This window comes from Musca autumnalis, unplaced genomic scaffold, assembly GCF_047663935.1.
Source record: "Musca autumnalis isolate F117 unplaced genomic scaffold, ASM4766393v1 scaffold_2, whole genome shotgun sequence".
NCBI lineage: Eukaryota > Metazoa > Arthropoda > Insecta > Diptera > Muscidae > Musca > Musca autumnalis.
In genome coordinates this window covers 243,789,306-243,813,677 of record NW_027411755.1, presented here as the reverse complement: position 1 = coordinate 243,813,677, position 24,372 = coordinate 243,789,306, and the positions used below count along the sequence as shown (strand labels likewise).

The 24,372-nt window shown below is 36.9% G+C and overlaps 1 protein-coding gene across 2 annotated transcripts in view; it reads right to left on the bottom strand.

The window, feature by feature from the left end:
* The window catches only part of drm (odd-skipped family member drumstick), a 55,825-nt gene that overhangs the window by 7,604 nt on the left and 23,849 nt on the right, over nucleotides 1-24,372 (bottom strand). For both annotated transcript variants that reach the window (XM_073971231.1, XM_073971232.1), the window contains exon 2: nucleotides 949-2,463. In XM_073971231.1, coding sequence (XP_073827332.1) covers nucleotides 949-1,169 — 221 coding nt within the window. In that variant the 5' untranslated portion in view covers nucleotides 1,170-2,463. The remainder of the gene's footprint in view (nucleotides 1-948; nucleotides 2,464-24,372) is intronic.

Below are 24,372 nucleotides of genomic sequence, written 5' to 3'. Positions count from 1 at the left end.
AAAGATATCCACTCGAGACCTGTAGTGGGATTCTGTAACTCATTTTTGCTGTTATCGATAATTGTCGGTAAAATTAAAATGCTTATAACTTCGATAATTAACGAAAATTTTCGGTAAGTTAACGATGAATAAAAAGTAGTCGCTAGCCTCTACCGACACAAACAGTGATGCCAACTTTTCTTTATGTTTTTAGTCATAATTTTGCGATTTAATTTTACCAATTTTTGTCGGTAACAGCAAAAATGAGTTACAGAATCCCACTACTGAGGACGATAAAATATGCATCGATATTGAAATGGCTTAATTCTTTAGATTTTTCTGGAAATTGGTAACAGAACATATGGCGTTTATTCCTTAACATGATTCTAAAACTTCTATATCGCTCACACCCAAGAAACTTTGTTTGCCTCATGAACTTCTAGGACAACGAAAGACGCTAGAAGACATCAGAGATCGTACGACCTGTTTCACTAAGACGATTAAAATACATATTCGTTCGAACTACTACCAAAACTCTGTTTTTCTAAAATATTTGAATCTTCTTTGTTTGCAAATTCCGGAAGCAAACAGACATGTACGTAATTTTGAGAATATTCGACGTATCTATGGTTTCAAGTAATGAACTTTTGTTTCATGGAACCTAACACTCTTCGGAGGAGAGGTTTTGAGATTTGAACATATTAATTTTACATTAAAACCCTCGACCCCTGTTGGTTTTCGCGTGACTTCGAGGAGTGAATTCATCGTCAAAATAATTCTAAACTTCGAATATTTACGTTTTTCTAACTTCTTTCTTTTTCTTCTTCAAAAATTTCCAAACTTTGTTTCGTGACATTTTGTGACACATTCTGGTTTCATTTTTAACTCCCTAATTCGAAACTAATGCAACAATTCCTAATTTCTACATTAATTAATTAATTTCTATATATTTTAGGTTCTTCAACTTACCTGTGTTGTCTTAGATTATCACGTTGTTTAAAGTATTTACCGCATACTTCGCAGGAATAGGTGATTTCGGGCGATTTGTGGGTACGTTCGTGTATCATTAGATTATAGGGTTTGGTAAAACGCCGCTGGCAATACTTGCAAATGAACTCACACTTCGGACGCATCTTGCGACGAAAGTCCGACCGGCAGTCATCATTGTCGATTCTCATTACAGCGAACATGGTGGTGGCTTTGTTTGTTTGCTTACTTTGCTGGCTTCTTTGTTGTTGGCTTAACTTTGTGTTATTGTTGTTGCCGTTGTTGTTGTGTGGTTGATTAAAAGCACACACACACGGATAAATAAAATGTCACTTGCAATTAAAATAAAGAGCAGCAGCAATAGTAGTCGTCAGCACACACAGTACTTCTCTCTGGGGGGATTTTCAAATGAGTCCAATGGTGGTATTTTGTTGTTGTTTGCTTGATTAACGGATAACTGGGTGATATGTGTTGGTGTGTATTTTTTAATACTCTTTGAGAGTAATTGAGTAATTTCAGTTGTGCACAATTAAAAAAATGAATTACACTTTTGTTGTTGTTATTGTTTGCGTTATTATTGTGTGGTTTTGTTTGAGATAAGAACACTCAAGCGATTGTTATTGCTTTGAAAGGGGTGGGAAAGGAAGGAAAACTTTGTTTTACTTTTTTCCACTCAAAACAAAAAAAAAAAAACGTATTTATCGTTTGTTGGCGGCGTTCAAGTTAATCTCTTGTTGTTTTTTTTTTCTTTCTAGCTGTCCAGCAAAATGATATGCGGTTTATGGCTTAGCTTCCACCGCAATGATTGGCCGCAATCCAGCACAACACAATTACTTTTGTTACGTTTTATTTTATGTTAGAAAATATAACAATTTATGTTTTGTTGGCCTTCCTACTTCTTGCCTTGTTGGTACTTCTATCGCTCGCTTGTGGTATTATTTAGTTACGATTTTTATTTCTTTCGGCTACGCAGAGAGATAACAAGCGCGTTATGCAGCAGCTGCTGACAGACTGATGTGTTACTTCAAATGGTGATTTAAACACCTTTATTTTTTACTTTTTTTTCTTAGGCTGCCTGCTCGGGGCTCTTCTGTGTTAATGGCTGTGAAACACACAGAAAAATACTTTGTTGTTGTTTGAACACGGTTTTCTATGGCCGTTATGGCGTTTGAGATTTTTTCTTTCTTTTCCTCTTACGCTTTGGAGTTGTTGCTTTGAAGGTGATGTTGCCTGCCGCTGGCTGGTGGTGGTGGTTGTTGTGGTTTTATCTGTGTTCTTGTTGTTGTTGTTGATGGCGGTTGACAATAGCTGTCTTAAAGATCGTTTTCAATTTTAGAAATGTTATTGGTTGTGGTGGTGTTGAATGTGGGCGTATTTCCAAATGCTCTATTTTAAACACACCAAGTTATTTCCACATCTATTATTTGATTGGTGGGTGCTCTCATTCATTCACTCTTGTAGTGTAGGTAGCAAGACAGTGATCTTCTTTAAAAATGCCTGTAAAAGAAACAATGAAAGAAAAAAGAAACATTGTGTTATTAATAAATTTCCACTAATAGGCATTTTTCTTATTTGGAGATCACATTACAAAGAGTTTATTTTTAGCTGAGTTCATGCAACAAGATCAATTTGAGGGAGCGAGAGTTATGGAGACTTTGTCGTTTTTTCTTAAGTGGATATTGTAATTTTCAATTGAATTTAAAAATTTATCTTAAAGAAATTAATTTAATTAATAAGAATTTCACGATCACCTATCGATCCACAAAACGAATCTACTGGATGAAAGTTTCCTAACTCCAGCAAAGACTAAATACATATTGTGGCTAAAACTTTCAAAATACCGAAAATTGGGCGGGATCTTTCTATGGGGGAGGTATATAAAAACTTGGAACAATACCGGAAATTTTCAGGTGGGAAGATTAAATATTAAATTTCATCCGTTTTGATGGGATATTGATGACACAACCTTCAAAATACTGAAAATCGGAAAGTACGCTTCTATGGGGGTTATTTGAAGAAATGGGCTTATACTAATAATTCTCTTCTGCAATATTTTGTACACCCATGACAATTTAAATACTAAATTTCAGTCATATCAGTGGTATACTGAGACCACAACTTTCAAAATACCGTAAATCAGAAGGTACGGTCCTATGGCACCATGCTCTTGAATCAAATTTAAATGGAAGGTGCTTACACCTGCAAAGTTTTTGCGGATTCTGAAACTACAATGTTCATAGATGTGAAAAATCAAAAAAAACAAAAAAAAAATCGCCAGAGCGCATTTTAAATAAATCGCGATTAAAGTTGGCGTTTTTAGGGGTTGTTAAAGTTTTTGCGATTTTGCTTGGAAACCGCAAGTCCTATCAAAATGGGAATTAAGAATATGTTGTAGCTAACAAAATTCTCTACCAGATTGACCTTAATGATATTTTCGTAGGTTTTACAACTTTTGAGATAGAGAAGTTGAAATTGGGACAATTCAAATTCAATACTGTATAGTCTCCTTTATATATCTAAAAAAAATGGCACAACCTAGGAAAAATTACATAAGCCAGTCTTGTAGAGAATTTTCACAGCTTTAACATTTTCTCAGGTCACATGCCGATAAGACTTGCCGTATTCAAGCAAAATCGCGAAACCCTAACAAAAAAACCTAAAAATGTAAACTGAGCTTCTTTATCTCAAAAATGGTACAGCCTGAAAACAAATCATAAATGCCAATTCTGTAGAGAATTTTCACAGCTACAACATTTTCTTTAGCTCCATTTCGATTGGACTTGCGGTTTCCAAGCAAAATCGTGAAAACCTAAAAAACACCTAAAAATGTGAATTGTGACCGCGATTTATTTAAAAATTCCTACAGCGATTTTTTCTTGTTTTTGTTTTTTTCTCATCTATGAACATTGCTGTTTCAGAATTCACAAAAACTTCCCCTGTGTAAGCGGTTTTCATTAGAAGTTAGTTAAGACGCACCCTTCCTGACATTGTTTTATAAGGGGGCGATACAGTCAGTGCATTGTCCCAATTTGAACTTCTATATCTCAATAACGGTAAAACCTACGAAGATACCGTAAAGTTCAATCTTGTAGAGAATTTTCATAGCTACAACATTTTCTTCAGTCTCATTTTGATAGGACTTGCAGTTTCTAAGCAAAATTATGAAAACCTAAACCTAAAAAATGTCAACTTGAATCGCGATTTATTTAAAAAGCGCTCCGTCGATTTTTTTGTTTTTTTTTTTATTTATTTTTCTCATCTATGAACATTGTAGTTTCAGAATCCGCAAAAACTTCCCAAGTGTAATCACCTTCCATTTAAATTTGATTCAAGAGCACCGTGATGGGGGTATTTGAGGACCGGCACATTTCGTCTGGAATGCTTCATACCTCTATCAAAAACTTAATACCAAATATCAGCTAATTTGGCGCAGAACGAGCTATATGTAGAAAATCGGGAGGTACCGTTCTATGGGGGCTATATGAAGACATGGATCTAAGTACCATCTTGCAGCCATTTCCGTGTTATAATGAGGCTTAAACCTTCAATATACCGAAAATTGGGAGATATCGTCCTATGGGGTCTATATCAAAACCTGAACCTATATAAACATTTTATGGTAGACATATTTCTTAGCCTCTAGAAATACAAACTTACAACCGATATACCGGAAATACCGTTCTATGTGGGTACCCCCCAAAACATGCACGTATACTGACAAATTTTTGAGAGAAATTTTTGTGACCCGGAAAAACACTAAATGCCAAATTTCAGCCACTTAGGTGGAATAATGAGACTAAAACCTTCAAAATAACGAAAATCGGGCGCTGCCATTCTATGAGAGCTATATAATGACGTTGACCTATACCGACTAATTTCAGGTAGAAAGTTTTATACCACAACGAAGACTATGTACCAAATTTTAGCCATTTCGGTGTTATAATGAGGCTAAACCCTTCAAAACACCGACAATTGGGATGTACCGTTCCATGGATTGCACATTAAAGCGTGGACCAATACAGGTAAATTTCTAGGAGAAAGTTTTGCATCCCAAAAGAGGACGAAATATCAAATTTCAGGAATATTTAATACTCCAAATGAAGACTAACCACCAAATTTCAGTCATTTCGGTGGAATATTAAGGCCACAACCTTCAAAATACAGAAAATCGCGAGGTACAGTTCTATGGGGTCATATAGCCCGTATATAGGCGTAGACCTATACCGATAAATTTCACATGGAATGTTTTATACCCCAAATGAAGACTAACCAACAAATTTCAGCCATTTCGGAGGAATATTGAGGCCACAACCTTCAAAATACCGAAAATCGCGAGGTACCGTTCTATGGGGGCTATATGAAGGCGTAGACCTATACCTAATTTCCGGGGAAAAGTTTTATACCCCAAGGAAGACTTAATACCAAATTTCGATCATTTCGGAGAAATATTGAGGCCACAACCTTCAAAACACCAAAAATCCGAAGGTACCGATCTATGTGAACTATATGATGACGTTGACCTATACCGACTAATTTATGATGATATTATGATTAATAATTAATAAAACCTTCAAAATACCGAAAATCGGGAGATATCGTCCTGGAGCTATATAAACATTTTATGGTAGAAATATTTCTTAGCCTCTAGAAATACAAACTTACAACCGATTCTGAGCTCAAATGGGACTAACACATTCAAAATATCTTAAAATGACGCGTACTATATAAGGGGCGTTATATGGGGCCTATATCAAAACCTGGACCTATAGAAACAAACTTTGGTAGAAATGTTTTTTAGCCTCTGGAGACACAAAATACCAAATTACAACTAATTCGGTGCTTAAATGGGACTAATACATTCAAAATATCTTAAAATGACGCGTACTATATATGGGGAGTTATATGGGGGCTATACCAAAACGTGGACCTATGTAAACATTTTTTTGGTAGATATGTTTCTCTGCCTCTTGAAACGCAAAGTTACAGCCGATTCTGTGGTCAAATGGGACTAATACATTCAAAATATCTTAAAATGACGCGTACTATATATGGGGCCTTATATGGGGGCTATATCAAAACGTGGACCTATATAATTAAAATTTGGTCACTCCTTCGGGTACCTCCCACACAAAATTTTGTATAAGTTCAGTTTTGGACCTGCTCTCGAATTGCTTTGATTTTGTTGCAACAACTTGTATTCACTTCCTCCCATACGACGGTACAAGTTTCATCAGGGGCGTGTCCATACTTCCTGAAAAAATGGCCGGAAAGGTGCAAAAAGCCCCTATGACACCTTGTGTAGTGGTTGGAGCGCAAGATAACTCTCGAACGGATCTGTCGATTTGGTCCAAAATGTGGCCTTCGTAATATTTTATCAAAACCTAGTTTAATTTCGAAGATGGGCTATATCGGTCCACTCCTTCAGGTACCTCCCCACAAAACTTCAAATATGTTCGGAAAAATTTTGCGCACGATAACTCTTGAAGGGAGTGACCGATGTAATCCATACTTTGCACATCCTAATATATCTACCAGATATAGATCAGGTTCGAATATGGACTATATTTGTCTACTCCTTCTGGTACCTCTCACACGAAATTTCGGATAAGTTCACTTTAAGGCCTGCTCTCGAATCACTTTCATTTTTGTTGAAGCGATTTGCATTCGCAACCTCAATTATGACGGTAAAAGTGTTTTCAGGGACAAGTCTATATTTCTTGGGAAAACAGCCCGAAAGTTGTGAAAAACTCCTATGTCACCATATGTGGCGGTCGGAGAACACGGTAACTCTCGAAGTGTAAAACCGATTTGGTCCAACATTTGGTCTTCGTCATATTCTATCCAAACTTAGTTTCATGGGCAATACCGGTCCACAACTTTCGGTACTTCTCCCCAATATTTAAAAAATGTCACTTAAATGCTAGGACGAGATCACCTGAATGGGGCAACCAATTGGGTCCAATATTTTATCAAAATTTAGTTTAACTTCTAAAATTACCCATATCGGTCCTCCCTAAGAGTACCTGCCCTACAAAAGTTCAACATTTGTGTCTTAGTGCAGTTAATTCCTAATCCACATTTTTGTCGGCAATTTCAAATGTCCAAAAAGACCACCAAATTCTGAAGAGACCTTAAATACATTCGATCTGTCCGGTGGTAAAAGTTTCGCTTCACATTGGCTGAGGGTATATATCTGCCGGGAAAACTGACTGACACTTTTTTACTTGTTTAAAACAACTTAAATGTTGAGACTATGACACGTTGCGGGTAAATTTCCAAATAAGGTAATTTTGAACTGCTTTTCTGAACAATAAACGTATATTATATTTTTTCATAACTATACGCAGTGGGATCCTGTAAGCAAAGTTTGACATTATTTAGTGTAAATTTATTTTTCGATTTTAGGTAAGGTTTTTCGGAAAATTGGCCACTGTGCTATGTGACAATTTTGAGACGCCGATAAAACGATGAGCACGTCTGGATCATCTTGAACAGAGAGTCACAAATTACCCGTTAATTAATTACAATGGCTTTTGGGTCTTCAAATCAGTGTCATTTAGAGACGGGCATTTTCTAATGTGAAAATATAGAGCGAATAGTTTTTTTAATTATATTAGAATTCTCTTTAAAATTCCTTAAATAACCTACTAACATTGTACACTCTAAATTTTTTTGCAACAAGATGCGACACAAATGTGCGCAATTTTAAACATTTTTGTTGAAATGTAATTTTCAAGCTAAAGTGTGCTGAAATTGTGAACCTATGTGTCTAAAGTGAATGAATATGCAACAATAAATGCCTAAATTTGAAACATTTTATGCGTAAATATAGAATTTCAACACAAATGTTTAAAATTGCGCACATTTGTGTCGCATCTTGTTGCAAAAAGTTTAGAGTGTATGTTATATGCTGGGGGAATATACATATGTATGTATATGGGGGAATTCGAAGAAGCAAGAAACAAAAAAATAGCATTTTCGATTATCTCCTTTGAATCACATACCCAACTCCCAATATCGCAATGTGATTATCCCAATAAAAATGTTAATTAAAACACATTGTAAAATGAAAACATTTATGGCCTCTTGTCCCAACAACAAATGACAACAATTTATTTGTTAATATTTTATTGACAGCGAGGGAATTGACCAGTTCAACCGACTACCTCGATTACAAAACAGGAAGCAAAATTCCCCAGCAGCAACAGTTTTGGCAAATGTCAGACCATTTTTTTTTTTTTTTTTTTTTTTTTTGTAGTGGCCAAATGTTATTTCAGTTATGATTTGGCGTTGGTGTACCTTTGTCCGGCCGTAAATTGAACATTAATCAATTGTAATTAATCTTGATGTGATTTTTGTTTCACATTAACAGCCAGCTCAGTGGCCACTGGATATTTTATTTTTTTTTTTTGCGGGTGAATTCCAAGAATTTTATTTTGAGCAACAGATAAACAAACAAATGCCATGCCAAATGATTGCCGGCTTGCTGTGAGGCTTAATCATCGCATTGACAGTCATATAATCACAAGCTGTTGCGCCAGCTTAACAATTGCCAGAAGCTTGTCTCAGCTTATAATGAAAGTATCAGTGACAAAGGCAAAAAATACCAGCAGCCTTGGACAGACTTATTTAATCCCGCTGATACGAGGCCAAATAACAATAGGTCCCCAAAATCGTAATATTTTAATGAAATGTAGAAAGAATAATATTTGTCCTGCTGGCGCTTAAAAGAGGTTGGAGTGGCTGCGTGGCTGGCTAACTGGAATGCCTTTAATGGCCTCTGGAAAACAGTTTAACATAAATTTTCGAAATTTATAACAATTTACGACATTCATAACAGCTTGTTAAGCAAATCCATAAAAAAATGAAGAAGCCCCTCCAAGCATTTGGATAGTTACGCCCCCTCCTCTGGGTAGCCTCCCTCCCTCTCTATCCCTCACTCACCCCAAAAACATTAAAATTGTCTTTGTGCGAGGGTTTGTTTTGTTTTATCTCAAGGAAGTAGGTAACCTTTTGTCGTTGTCGTTTTATGCATCTTTTCACGGCTGGATACTTCTTAGGGGATTGTCATTGTTTTGGGGGTTTCTTTGTGGCATCTCCCCACACTTCACACAACACACAATTTTAATGTTGTATTTATAACGACGATTTGCCGGAATGAACTTGACGCATTTACATATTGTTAAACTTGACACAGCTGGACATCAGCCAGCCAGTCAGTCAGCAGCAGCCAGCCAGCCAGTTTTTTTAACATCAAAAAATAAGAACATTTTTTTTCCTGGTTTCTTACCTTACAAAAGCGTAGAGTGACTTTGTTATGGTCACACAGCGGGATGGATTCCTGTCCCAAAAAACGACCAAAAGAAAAAAACCTTTCAATTCGTTACGATTCCTTCATTGAAATGACAAAAACAAAAAACCACTTTTTAACACAAAAGATCAGAAAAAAAGCTCCCACAATAAAATTGGGAACTCGGTATTGGAATAATCACAATAATAATAGTGGCGGATGTTAACCAAGCAACACCATCAAAACAATGGTGACGCCAAAGACGCCTCAATGCTCAGCTATTGTTTTCATTCAAAACTCGAAAAAAGAAACACAGAAACGAAATATGAAAATTATGTCCTAACCCAGGTTGGGAACACAAATCATCATCGTGCCTGGTGCTTTCCACCCGAGAAGAAGAAGTAGACGAAGAGAACAACCTTTGTTTCATTCTTTGGATTTTTTTTTGTCATTGGGCCAAAACCTTTCCAAATGTTTACACATTCATTAGGTAAAGGCCAGCAGTGGGACAAAAGTGGCGTCACATGGTCATTTTGTCGCCGTTAATCATCTGCCGCTTAACAATAAAACCGTTGAACAGGATGGGGCGCCCCATAGCTGAATAACGTGAAATTCCTTTTCACGAACAAAATAAAAGACCCTCCAAGCTACTACCAACCAACCAAGCACTACTACCATTGACGCAACTAAAATCAATATTCTTTTGATGTCAATTTTGGAAAAACCAACAGTTGGTTAGTTTCGAATGGAATGTGGGTGTTACTCTCCCTCTTTCGCTCCCCCTGTAAATAAGAAGAAGTAGAAGTTCTTTGACATCAAAAGGTTTGAATTAAATTGTTAGTTATTGTCTATTTAGTAGATAATAGCCAACAGTTGGCCAGCAGGTTACCATCGCTCTTGTCTTCTTCTTTATGGACCTCTTAAGAAATATGAATTAACCATTTTTACGGTAATTAAAATGTAAAACAGATGTTGGACAAGAGAAACCGACCTTAATAAATTATTTCAAAAGGAGGCTTTGTAATGTTAGTATGGATGGGCCGGTCAAACAGTAGAACTAGTTATCACTTGGTGTTGGTTATGTCGTTTCAATGGTAGTTTAACTAATTGGAAGCATTAAATGTTAGTAATTTGACACATTTTCTAGTTGGTTTAAATAAAAACGGGAGTGTAGTGGCATTATGCCTCCAAGAATATGGACAAGAAAACTTAAAACACGATTTTGAATCTTAGTTCTTTAAATGTGACCAATACCCTTTCTAATACTCTTCTCCATGAGTCAAACTTAAAATGTTAACGTTAACATATGTATCTCCGTATGCAGGAAGACCAAACTTAATCGAATTCTCTTTTTTTTTTGCCTTATTAAGGCGAACGTCATTTTATAGTGATATTTCAATTAATTCTCTTTTGGGTTGAGCTGTAATGACCTAAGAATTTTGTTGAAAAAAGGAGCTAGGTGCTTGATTTGATTTCAAGGACTCAGCAATACTTATACGTGTTTGCGACGATATTTTCTTCAATCTGGGAAAACATAATGCTAAAGCCCGAAAAATGTTTTGAATCGCACGATGCCCTTATGTGGTGGTAAGGAAGCAAAAAAGTAGGTCAACATATTGGAAATGAGATGACCTTTTAAGAGAAAGAAATATCCACGTGTCGAAAACTAATATGGATATGAGGGCTGTTACCTATTTTGAACAAATCCTTATTTTAAAAGTAAATAGCATTTTCGTAGGTGACAAAAGAAGTTTTGGAAGTAGGCATTTATGGTGTAGGTACCATAAACCGTGGGCTAATTATGCCACTCACATGCCAAATCAATATTGTCTACAATTGTAGACTTTATGAGTCGGAGAAACATCCTGGTCTACACGATCCAGGAAACCTTGCGATGGAGAATGAGGACTTGCCTCTCTTATACAATAGTTTGTCTAGTATAGACCTTCCTCGCTTGAGGAAAGGCCTAAATTTACATTAGGGTTATGACTTTTTTACAACCTCCTATCGCTGTATCATATTTTGATGAGTTTTTACCTAAGATTGCATAAAATCTTAATTATAAAGTGATTCGATAAAAAAGCTTCCGCACAAAAAGCTTTTAAAGTTTTTTATTTTTTCAGAACTTTTGACAATTTTTTGAAGGCACTGTAAGCAGTCACTGAAGACAAGGTATATGGGCACACGATAAAAAATCTAATTTAATAGAATTTGTTAACTTTTTTCAAAGTGATTTGTGCGGGACCTCTTTATAATAAAATGAAATTAAAGTTATTTTAAGCGTTAATAGGACAAAGTTAATTCATTCTCACTACAGGAAATCATTTTTGAGAAAAAATGTCAAAAAGTCATAACCGTAGTGTACATACCACCTATGAAAAGTTGGACCTTGCGTTATATGCCAGATATTTCGCTTTTGGAAGACAATATTCGTCTGCTGGTAATGGACTTAAATGCTCATCATGAGCGTTGTCATGCCGTACTAGGTAATTAATGACCAGTTGGGTACAGCGCTGGCGGAGCAAATTGATAACTTTAATTTAACCATGTTCCCAATCGAATTACGGCTATTTCAAGGATTTCAACATTTAAAAAGAATTAAAATCATTTTTATCAAGTGAGGTCGGAATGCTTCTGATGCAACTTGAATATATTTTCTTTCTTGATTTTTAATATATTTTTTTTTTTTGTGAAATTTTAAAATAATACCGTTCGTATAAGCTTCTGTAAACCAATTAGTCCCTATAAAGTCTTAAAGACACTGGGGCATCATAATAGACAGTAATGAATATTTTATGAATTAAATAAAACTAATAAAAAAACTCCACATTTTGCACGGTGAACGAAGATGCTTTTACGAGGATAAGTCGGCCACCCTACTATCACCGCCCACGTTAACAGACCACCCGACTTCATAACTTTTGATCGGTATTCTTTTCTAAATCATGAAGCAATGCAACATTGGTTCAGGATTGAATAAATTGTGGCAACGGTTAAACCACTCTGGAATTCGAAAAAGAAGGTTGATAGAACCGCTGTTACTTTCAACATTCTATACCGTCGACAATGCCAAGCTGTTCGTGGAGGAAGACTTCTCTCTATCCATGTTTGAAATCTTGGATAATCAACTATGTGTGTGAACGCCAGCCGTTCGTAGAAATCAGATGTAAGAAGTCTAAGACCAGTAGAGTGTTGATACCTATGGAACTGTTTTTCATCTACCCTTTTGAAATACCCTCCACAAACATCCCCGAAGCCACAAAGGAGACTTCTCTCATAGCAATAATGGGACCTACTATCTATATCCGAGCTCACACTTTTAGATAAGTGTCTCCTCATGACACCGGTGGACCGTCTTCATGAGGAGGCGAAGACTTTAGCGGTGCATCAGAACAACAGTACCTGCTTGTTAGTGTTATTGTCGTGATTATCCCTGCCACAATGATGTGGGGAGGTTTTTCCCAACCAGATACGTTAGGAGAGATCTTCATGACATAGAGAGGTCCAAATGTACAAACGATAACCCTATCTGGTAGGCTTTTAAACCATTCACGCTGATGAAGCTGCCCAGAAAGTTCAATGGTATAATATGAATGCCGTATTTGGAGACAACCGGAGAGTCCCTAACAATTGAGACATTTCAGATTCATATTACAAAATGTACCGAGAAGAGAGCGGTCTGGAAAGTAGCCTTCAACTGAATAAAAACGCAAACGTATTGAACTTTCAAATGAATAGTTGTACTCGCTGAATCTACTACCGCACTGTACATTACCTGGATGGCTGAAATGAAGCTCCGCCTAAACATATTGGTCGATGATGTCCTGAATCGGCCCACTAACTACCCCAAGATATTGGGTGTAATATTTGAAAGAAAAAAACTCCTTGACCTATTATAAAGCAAAAGGCCGGACGTGATAAGGTATTCGACGCCAGGGTGGTATGCAAATATTGGCGCTACGCAGTGGAAGAATATTCAAACCTGGCAGAATGCCTCTTTGACGTTGCCTGCTCCTGACCGCAGGAGGGGTCGAAGTTTTTTTCTGTACATCAGCACGACAAGATGTTGTCGATGCAATAACTACTTGGGTGTTATTGCCGTGAGCATCCCTGTTAAAAGCTTGCGGACAGGCTACCCCCACCCACACACGTCAGGATGGTACAATCGAGAACCTCTGGATCAACGAGCCAATCAGACACAACATCCAGCCATCGCAGCTAAAGAACTTCAGCTACTAAGGCAAACACGAGTGGTTTTAGTCCAATTAAGATCCGGACGGTAGGAGTATTCAGATAAGACCATCTTGGAACTTGATTTAAGTTCGAGAGAAATATAACGACGTGCAATGATTTGGACTACTTTCAGTCACCCATTCCACTAGTTATCGTACCTACCAGTCACTGCGGTCACCGAAGAATTGTTTAGAAAAACATTAGCTTCGTTCCCGTACTTTTTAATAGTAAAACTCGTAAAAGAGAGAACTGTAAAAATTTTTCTCTCACACAAAAGTTTTTTGAAATAGTTCGGGAACAACAAAATGGAAAATACGTAAAAAAACTGGAACAAATGTCAAAGTCGGCGTATCAGCCAATCAAACGCCGACAACCATGTTACTATTTTTAACACGCTCAAATTTGTGGAGTAAAAAGTGTTTAAAGAGAGCGCCATTCAACGCCTTTTTTGTTTAAAGAGAAGTGAACATTTTACAACTTTTTTGTGTACGGGAACGGGGTTTCGGTTAAAATGTGTAAAAGTCGTAAAAATTGTAAAAACTTTTTAGTTCTGGAACAAAGCTATTATATCGCTGTAAATACGAGTACATTCTGTAACAAATGTCAAAACCATCCTCCAACAGGCCTTAAGCTGCATTTAAGCGAAAGTATTGAGCTTTTGTGGGAGAGACACCTGCAGGTGCTCTCCGCTTTAGACCTTATAGAAGATTTTTGTTTTTGGCTATTAAAGAAGTATGGTTTGTCCCTGAAACAACAAGGGACAACTTGCTGTCCTTAAACTGGGAAAAATTTTGAAATTTTGTTTCATAGGTGCCCGAAGAGTGAAATAAAACAAGTAAGAACGGCGTTAAGTTCCGCCGGGCCGAACTTGTTATATTCTTCACCACGAATTGTAATGCAGTAAAATGGAACAATTAGTTTCCTTTTGCTTATGAAGAAGACTAAATACCAAATTTCAGCAATTTCGGTAAAACAATGTGGCTAACCTTCGGGAGGTACCGTTCTATGGGGGCTATATCAACATTTCTGACGGAAAGTTTTAAGACTCAAAGAAGACTAAAGCTAGGGTCACACTAGGCAAATATTTGCTCCAGCGACAGGGAGTGTGTGTTTACTGAGAGCAAGTGAGCATAAATTTCAATGCATTATTTACGCTCATTTGCTCTCAGTAAGCGCACACTTCCGGTCGCTAGAGCAAATATTTGCCTAATGTGACCCTAGCTTAAATACCAAATTTTAGCCATTTCGTTGGATTATTGTGGCCACAACCTTCAAAATACCGAAAATCGGGAGGTACCGTTCTATGGGGGCTATACGAAGGCGTGGACATATATCGAAAATTACCTGCGGGAAGGTTTTATACCCGCAACGAAGACTAAATACCAAATTTTAGCCATATCGGTGGATTATTGTGGCCACAACCTTCAAAAAACCGAAAATCGGGAGGTACCGTTCTATGGGGACTATATGAAGGTATGGACCTATACCAAACAATTTCTGGTGGAAAGTTGTATACTCCCAACGAAGACTAAATGCCAAATTTCAGAAGAATATTGAGGCCACAACATTCAAAATACCGAAAATTGGGAGGTACCGTTCTATGGGGGCTATACGAAGGCGTGGACCTATACCGAACATTTTCTGGGGGAAAGTTGTATGCCCCCATCGAAGACTAAATACCAAATTTCAGCCAGTTCGGAGAAATAGTGAGGCTACAGCCTTCAAAATACCGAAAATCGGGAGGTACCGCTCTATGGGGGCTACATGAAGGCGCGGGCCTATGCCGACAAAATACTGGGGGAAAGTTTTATACCCCCAACGAAGACTAAGTACCAACTTTCAGCTATTTCGGTGAGATAATGAAGCTAAAACCTTCAAAATACCGAAAATCGGGCGTTACCGTTCTATGGGGGCTATATCAAAACGTGGGCCGATATAGCCCATTCGCAATACCAAACATCCTAGGAGTAATAGAAACTTCTACATTAAATTACAAAGCTCTATCTCAAAAATTGCGAGCAGTATCTTGATTTTAACAGACTGACAGACGGACATGGTTATATCGACTTAGAATTTTACCCTGATCATGAATATACATACTTTATAGGGTCTCCGATGAATATTTCGATGTGTTACAAACGGAATGACAAATTTAATTATACCCTCCATATTATGGTGGAGGGTATAGCAAGAAAATTGAATTTGTTTGTTTCTTTTTGACATTGTTATCAGATCTACCATTTTGTGGTAAAACTGGTCATGATAAAGCAATTTTGAAAGTTTTCTCTTTTAGCACTTTTACCATTAAAAAGGTAAAGGAACAAAGCTTATATAAAAGTGTAGGTAAGGGTATAAAAATCTTATTTTTGCTCTCCTAAAAATTTGAAATTCTCTAGTGAGTCTTTGGTTATTTATATGGAGGAAACATTGTATACATGGTTGCATAAGGCGAATACCGTTATTGTTTATAAAAGTTTCTCCCTACTTTCCAAATACATATTGTATTTTTATACCCTACACCACTATGTGGGGAGGGTATTATAAGTTGGTTTTGGCCAAAAAGTTTGTAACGCATCGAAATAATGGCCGTAGACCCATACTTATATATACCAAAATGAATGTCTCGACGAGCTGAGTCGATCTGGCTATGTGTGTCCGTCCGTCCGTCCGTCTGTCCGTCTGTCCGTCTGTCCGTCTGTCCGTCTGTCCATCTAAACCTTGTAATCACGCTACAGGTCGCAATTTTGATCGAATCGTCACGAAATTTTGGATGTTGATGGGGGTCCCGGAGGGGAAGAAGCCTATTGATTTTGGTAATGTTCGGATAATATTTAGGGGTCGGAATGGGCAAAAAACTTATGTGGATAAAAAGATAACGTTTTTTTTAAAGCGAATATCTCAGCTTCTATACGGGGTATACCAAAAGAAAAACCTGACAATAAAAGTAGAAAATATCACCTTTCTAATGATGTAAAGTAGGTTCTCGTAGGTGATCAAACAACGAAGATATCACAATAGTCGCAAATAAAACCCAACTTTTCATTTTTGCGATTTTAATTATAATGACGATTATTACAGCTTTGGTTGGGGACTTTCCAAAAGCAAAGCCTGGCTATGAAAGTAGAATATCCCATCTTTACAACGATGTAAACTAGGTCGGCGTAGGTGACCAAATAACGGAGATTTCGCAATAGTCGGTAATACATCCCATTTTTCCACTTTTTTGGAAATCACGCTACAAGTCGCAATTTTGATCGGATCGTCACGAAATATTGAGGGTTAATGGGGGTCACACAGATGAAGAAGCCTATTGATTTTGGTGATGGTCGGATAATATTTAGGGGTGGTAATGGGCAAAAAACTTATTTGGGGAAAAAGACAACGTTTTTTTCCTAAGCGAATATCTCAGCTTCAATATGGGGTATACCAAAAGCAGAACCTGGCCATGAAAGTAGAAAATATCGCCTTTCTAATGATGTAAAGTAGGTTCTCGTAGGTGATCAAACAACGAATATATCGCAATAGCCGTTAATAGAACCCAACTTTTTATTTTTGCGATTTTAATAATAATGACGAATATCACAGCTTCGTTTGCGGATCTTCCAAAAACAAAGTCTGATTATGAAAGTAGAAAATCCCATCTTTACAGTGATGCAAAGTAGGTTGGCGTAGGTGGCCACATAACGGAGATATCACAATAGTCGGCAATACATCCCATTTTTTCATTTTTTTGTAATCACGCTACAGGTCGCAATTTTAATCGGATCATAACGAAATTTTGGGGGCTAATGGGGATCCTACAGAGAAAGAAGCCTATTGATTTTGGTGATGGTCGGATAGTATTCAGAGGTCGGAATGGGAAAAAACTTATTTGGAGAAAAAGTCAACGTTTTATTTCAAAGCGAATATCTCCGCTTCTAAAAGGGGTATATCAAAAGCAAAACCTGTTAATGAAAGTAGAAAATATCACCTTTGCAACGTAGGTTGTCGTAGGTGGTCAAACAACGAAGATATCGCAATAGCCGCTAATAGAACACAACTTTTCATTTTTGCGATTTTAATAATAATGACGAATATCACAGCTTTGGTTCGGGACCTTCCAAAAGCAAAGTCTGACAATGAAAGTGAAAAATCCCATCATTACAATGATATAAAGCAGGTTGGTGTAGGTATCCAAATAACGGAGATATCGCAATAGTCGGTAATACATCCATTTTTCCACTTTTTTGGAAATCACGCTTCAGGTCGCAATTTGAATTGGATCGTCACGAAATTTTGGATGTTATTGGGGGTCCCACAGAGGAAAAAACCCTCTGATTTTTGATAATGGGCGGATATTATTGAGGGGTCGAAATGTGAAAAAAATATTTGGAAAAAAGACCAACGTTTTATTTCAAAGTTAATATCTCCCTTCTGTATGAGGTATATCGAAAGCAAAACCTGGCAAGGAAGGTAAAAAATATCACCTTTACAACGATGTGAAGTAGGTTGTCATAGGTGGTCAAACAACAGAGATATCGCAATAGTCGGTAATGCATCCCTTTTTCCATTTTTGTGCAATCACACTACGAAATTTTGATCGGATCCTCACGCAATTTTGGGGGTTGATGGGGGTCTAACAGAGAAAGAAGCCTATTGATGGTTGGCATACATCCCACTTTTCCATTTTTTATTTGGGTTGTACTGTCGATGCACTTAAATGCGTTTCAAAAAAATTTACCTGTGTTAATGAAGACATTCAGAGCAAAGGCGCTAAGCTATCCCAATTTTAATATTTTGAATTTTATTAGTCAAAAGCTTATGAACGGGGGTAGTGGTGTAGGGTATTACATAGTCGGCCCCGACCCGACTATAGCCTTGGATCACTTGTTTAACTCTCCCTTATGTCATGTGAATGAGTCCAGCCTTTAAAATACAGCACCGTTTGTCTATAGACTTCCCTTTAGTCTATCGGTCTCGATTTCCTTGGAATTTGTCATAATTTTATTAAAACAGGTGTAACCCGTGAAATGCTACCGACATCTTCCATTAAACATACAAACAATGGTGAATTTCTAAGATCCAAATGTCGTTGAATTTTATTGATTTTTCTTAAAAACTTTTATACCCATTTCGTTATGAATTCAAGGTGCATTGAAAACGTGAGTTCAGTTATTACGGTTTTTACTTTCACAAAAAAAAAAAAAAAAAAAACTAAAACATCAAAGGCGCTTGTGGGCGTTGGTTTCTACATTTCGAATGCTTTGCCACCAGACTTTTTGTCCCCAAGCAAAAGTGAAAAAGCGGAATATTTTGTTTAATGTTCAAAATGCAATAAAATTATTCCCACATAAATCATTTTTTCTTCTATTCTTTTCACCTCTTCTATTCATTGTTGTTCTTCTATTTCAACTTCTTTTTTTGTTGTTCTCCAAATAACAATGAAATAACATCAATATTGGCACTATTGTTTTGTTTCCACAGTTTTCAAAAGATGTTCAAGTGTCAAGCAAAGATGACATTTTCACACGCATTTTAAGGACCTTTTGTGTGTGCACTGCCCTGAACGAAGGAAGAACAATTCCCACTTGAGAATATCATGCAATGTGGGTCTATAAATTTCAAATTGATTACAATTGGATAACAATGGACAACGAAAGAAGAAAAAAAGTGGTCAAGAGGCTAAATGATCAAAGTCAAATAGTTACTACTGGTCCTTTTTTCGGTTTTTGGATGGATGGATGGATGGAGGTGCTGTTTTGTTGTTGTTGTTGCTGTAAAGTAGTTTTGGAACAATTAGAATAGTAACAGAGAAATGATTCTTTGAAGATTGTTTGGTGTGTGTGCATGTTTCTTCGTTTTCTTATCAAACAAAAGGACCAACTTGTTTGAGCAAGACTGACTGGCAGAGACCTCATGCTATTTGTTGTTGAAGATAGCCAGCCATCCGAAAGGGGGAACAATTTATTATTTTGGCCACGACGACGGTTTTTTCTTTCAATTTTTTGTGCTGCTTCTTCTTTAATTGTTTTGTAATGAAAATTTCCTGGAATTTCCTTTTCATTTTGGACCATTAACAAATGAAGGCCAACAACACAAAAGGGCCAACAAATGGCCAGCACAAAGATAACACAGAAGGAGTTTAGTGGAAATCTAATCATTATTTACGTTTTTTGTCTAAAGGGAACACACAAAAAAATTGGTAACAATTTTTGGGTTAACTGATTTTTTTAATGGCCGTTTGCCACCTTCGATAAACGCCTCCAAAAAACACAAAAACCAAACCAAGGAAAATTGAACAAATCTCTCTCTCGCTCTCAGACCAAGACCCCCGTTACAGCAATGACATTGACGAAAAAAAACAACATTTTGTAAATCTTTTGTTTTTATCACTTGTTATGGATGATCCTTTCGTTTTCTTGTTGTTGTGATATTTAGTTTAGTTTCGAAGTCTCAAAAAAGGGTGTTAAAGTGTGACTCTTAGTTGTTGTTTTTTTCTGGGAAAACAATTGCTTTATTCACGCCCTGTAGTTGTTTTTTTTTTTTGTTTGGCCGTGAAAGGTGGTCTACTTTACAAAAACAAAGCGTCAAAAAAGGAAAAGTCATTTGTTTTGAGTTGAACGCATTTTGCACATTAAACTGTTTTTAAATACCTTCAAGTTTTTGCAAAGGAAAAATAACATTTCGAAATCCTTACTTATATGCAAATCTAATTTCATGCAGAATTAACAATGGCCACAAACAAAAAGACAGGGAAAGGTGCATACTCATACTTGTAGAAAAAAGGGAGAGATGTGAATCCCATCATGTGTGACGTTTGTTGGAAAATATTTTTAAGATTTTTCACCTCCTCCCTCATTTTGTGAGTTGGTCTTAAGGGCCACCACATATGAAGTTGTTGTTTGTTTTGTCCAAAGATCACACTTTTCGGAGGCCTCATGTGGTGTTGTAGCAACAAGCGCAACACTTACGGCCAAGAGTATGTCTTGTTTGTTGTCCTCCGTCTTGTGTGTACACACAAGATGTTAATTATTTTAAGCACAGAGAGATTAATGCGATTAACGCTGTTTTAACCCAGATATGCCCAGCGTCCTATATATAGGACACACAAAATTCTTGCTAATTTGATATGTTATGTTTATCAAAGTACCGTTTATTTTGGTGATATACTTAGTACACATCTGTAGCTCTTGGGATATTATGTGATTCCATTATTTTGAGCTACTATTTTTGAGTTTTGAGGTCTAGTTCATCGAAGTTGCCACCTATCGCTTAGTGTTTACAATTATTTGCGTTATGACCGATTAATTATTGGGTAGTTTTATAACGAAAACATACACGAGGTGGAGCCTACTACGAAAAAACGTTAACTAGATGCCGAAAAGGTGTCTTTGGACTATATGTCAAATGTTTTGTGTCCCATAACTCCCAGTTATAAGATAAAACCCTGTGTCCAAAAGTGGCTTCAAAAACCATTTTTTTCAAAAAATGTTTAAAAAATCTATAAACATACTGTTATTATTTCACATTTGCTTCTTAAATAATATAAAAAGTCTTTTAAAATGATCACGATCAAGCAATGGGCATATCTGGGTTAAATATGGCATTACTTATGCAATATTCAGTGTACTCCTTCTTTTTCTCAGCTGCATGCCATCTAAACAAATTTGCACCATAACATTTTGAGAAGTTGCCGTGGTCATGCATTATTGTGGTGGACTCAATGTGTGGCAAAACATTAACAGCAAGACTCCAAAGACTCTTTCATAATCGGATTATGTGTATGTGTTGTGAGAACATTAACACTGTGACTTAGTTTGGAAAATATATACGGGGATTTCTGAGTAAAATCGGACACTTTTTCAAAATGAGGTTTTTGATTTCAGTATATTTTCAGATTTTTTTTGACAAACGGTTCAAGAGATATCGCGCCTTGATAAATACGAAACGGTGTCGAGATGCATGTCTGACTACGTCCCTAAAAGTGAGTTCTTCAAATGTATAAAGGTGCCAGCTGCAAAGGCTTGCGACGAACGCGTTATCTTTTTCTGTGACCACCTCATTAGAGGGTTACCCCCTTTTTAACAAAGCGTTTTGCGGTGTCGATCATCATATATATTTGTAGGCTTGTTAGGTACCTAATAATCTTGTTTTTAATAGTGGACATTGGAAAATATCAATTAAAAAAATCGTGAAAATGGAGTCAACATTTCGATTTTTACCAAACATTGGACCGTTCTTTTACTATTAATCGGCCAAAAAAACCTTTTTTTGGAAAATCTCTGAAGACAAAATTTTGATGTACTTAATAAACCCACAAAAATAAATAAAGACTGAACATTTCGTGTGGATAATATGACTTAAACCTTTAAAATACCGAAAATCGGGAGGTACCGTTCCTTGGGGGTTATATGAAAACGTAGGCCAATACCCACAATTCTCTGTAGGAATATTTTGCTGCTCTGGCTGCGAAGACTAAATACCAAATAACAGCTACTTCGGTTGGATAATGTGGCTAAAAGCTTCAAAATACTGAAAATCGGGCGGTACCGTTATATGGAGACTATATCAAAACGTGGACCCATCCTCATCATTTTTATTAGAAAAGTTTTTTGTCCATTGGGAACCCTCAATGCAAAAATTCACCCAAATTTGGTGGAGAAAATTAGGTAAAATCTTCATAATACCAAAAATCGGGAGGTGCCGTTATATGAGGGCTATACCAAAACGTGGACCTACCTTCCCAATTTTTTGCCATAGAACTTGTCAGCCAACAATACTCGCAGAGAAGAAGAACAACTAAAAAATGGTCAGTCGGATTTGCCGACAGAGATATACCCTCAGCCTGTGTGGATTAAAACACTTTTTTCCAAAAAAAATTATTTTGGGCGTATGAATCGACAAAATATAGATAGGATTAAAGCTCAAAAATTTGCGGGAGAGATAGAGCTTTTTTATCACACTAGCCTACGAAAAACATAATATCGCTGTAAACAGGACCACTAAGAACACTTTCGGTAAAAATGTCCAAAGGATCCTCGAACAGACCCTTAACCACACAAACATTTTGAACATTTGTGTGGTGGAACCACAAGGATTGGACAGATAGAGTCCAAATTTGAACTAAATTCGACAATATTTAGAGATCCAAATCGGTTGATACGTCTATGAGAAATCGCGCGTACCATTTTAGCGAATATTTTCGACCTTTTGTGGGGGAGGTAACGGAATGAGTGGAGCTATAAGCACCACCTTCGAATTTCATTTAATATTCGAAGAAATATTACAACAACCAAAGTGTGGACGAACGCAGTATTCGGTTCGAGCTCTCCAGCCACTACATATGGTGCCATAAGGTTTTTTTACAACTTTCGGGCTGTTTTCTCAAGAAGTTTGGACTTGCCCCTGAAAAAAACTTTTACTGCCGTAATTGAGACAGCGACTGCAAGTTGCTTCAACAAAAATCAAAGTGATTCGAGAGCAGGTCATTAAGTGAATTTATTCAAAACTTTGTGTGGGAGGTACCCGAATGAGTGGACAAATATAGTCCATATTCGAACCTGATCTATATCTGGTAGATATTTTAGGATGTGTAAAGTATGGAACAAATCGGTCACTCCCATCAAAAGTTATCTTGTGCACAATTTTTCCGAACTTTTTAAACTTTTGTGGAGGAGGTGCCTGAAGGAGTAGACCGATATGATTTATCTTCGAACTTAAACTAAGTTTGCACAAAATATTACAAAGACCAAATTGTGGACCGAATTGGCAGATCCGCCTTACACGGTGTCATAGGGGTTCTTTTTGTACCTTCCAGGCTATTTTCTCAGGAAGTATGGACTTGCCCCTGATGAAACTTGTACCATCGTATAGGTGGCAGCGAATACAAATTGCTAAAACAAAAATCAAAGCGATTCGACAGATAACCCTAAACTGAACTTTTCCGAAATTGTGTGGGAGGTACCCGAAGGAATGGACCGATTAAGTCCATATTGGAACCTCATCTAAGACTGGTAGAAATTTTACGATGTGTAAAGTATGGACCAAATCGGTGACTTAATTCAAGAGTTATCGTGCGCACAAATGTTCAGAACTTTTGTGGGAAGGTACCGGAAGGAGTGGACAAAATATTGCGAAAGCCAAATTTTGGACCAAATCGGTTGATCCGTTCGAGAGTTATCGTGCGCACCTGCCAGCCAGACAGACCGACAGACGGACGGACATTGCTAAATCAACTCCAAATTGTCTGAAACACATTTCGTCCAAACATACTTGGGGTCTTAAACCATTATTTCGATGAGACACATTTTGTCGGTATGAAAGTGTTAGGTACACAGCTAGCCTATCAGGCAATGTTCGATGGCAAGCTTAGTCTCTTAATTAAAATATTCGCAGTCACAATATTACAATAACTTCGGTGTTTCGAAGCATTGCTGGAGAAGCCTCTTCCACTGTCGATATGACTGATTTTTCGCCTTTCCTTCTTCACATGCAAACATTTTTCGAACATTAGAAAATTAATAAAAATCTTTTTTGAAATTTTAACTGAAGGTACTCCTTGTGGTCCAATGACTTAAAAGCTCCAAAATCATCACCGAAAGGAGGTGATATTAGTCAAACCTTTACACTTCATAATATTTTTCTCAAGTCCGAAGATTGACTATATCGGATACCTTCCTCACAAAAGTTTAACATTTTCGCTTAATTGCAGTTTAAGAGCTGTTCGGGAATCTTTTTTATAATGTTAAACGAAGGTACTCTTTGGGTTTCTTCTTACAGCGATATAATATTTTTCTGGGCATTTCCATGTTTCCTGAGAATATAGTCCAAAAAGATTTAAAATAAGTTAAAAAGTATCAGTCGGCTTTGCCGACAGAGATATACCCTCAGCCTGTGCAAATTGA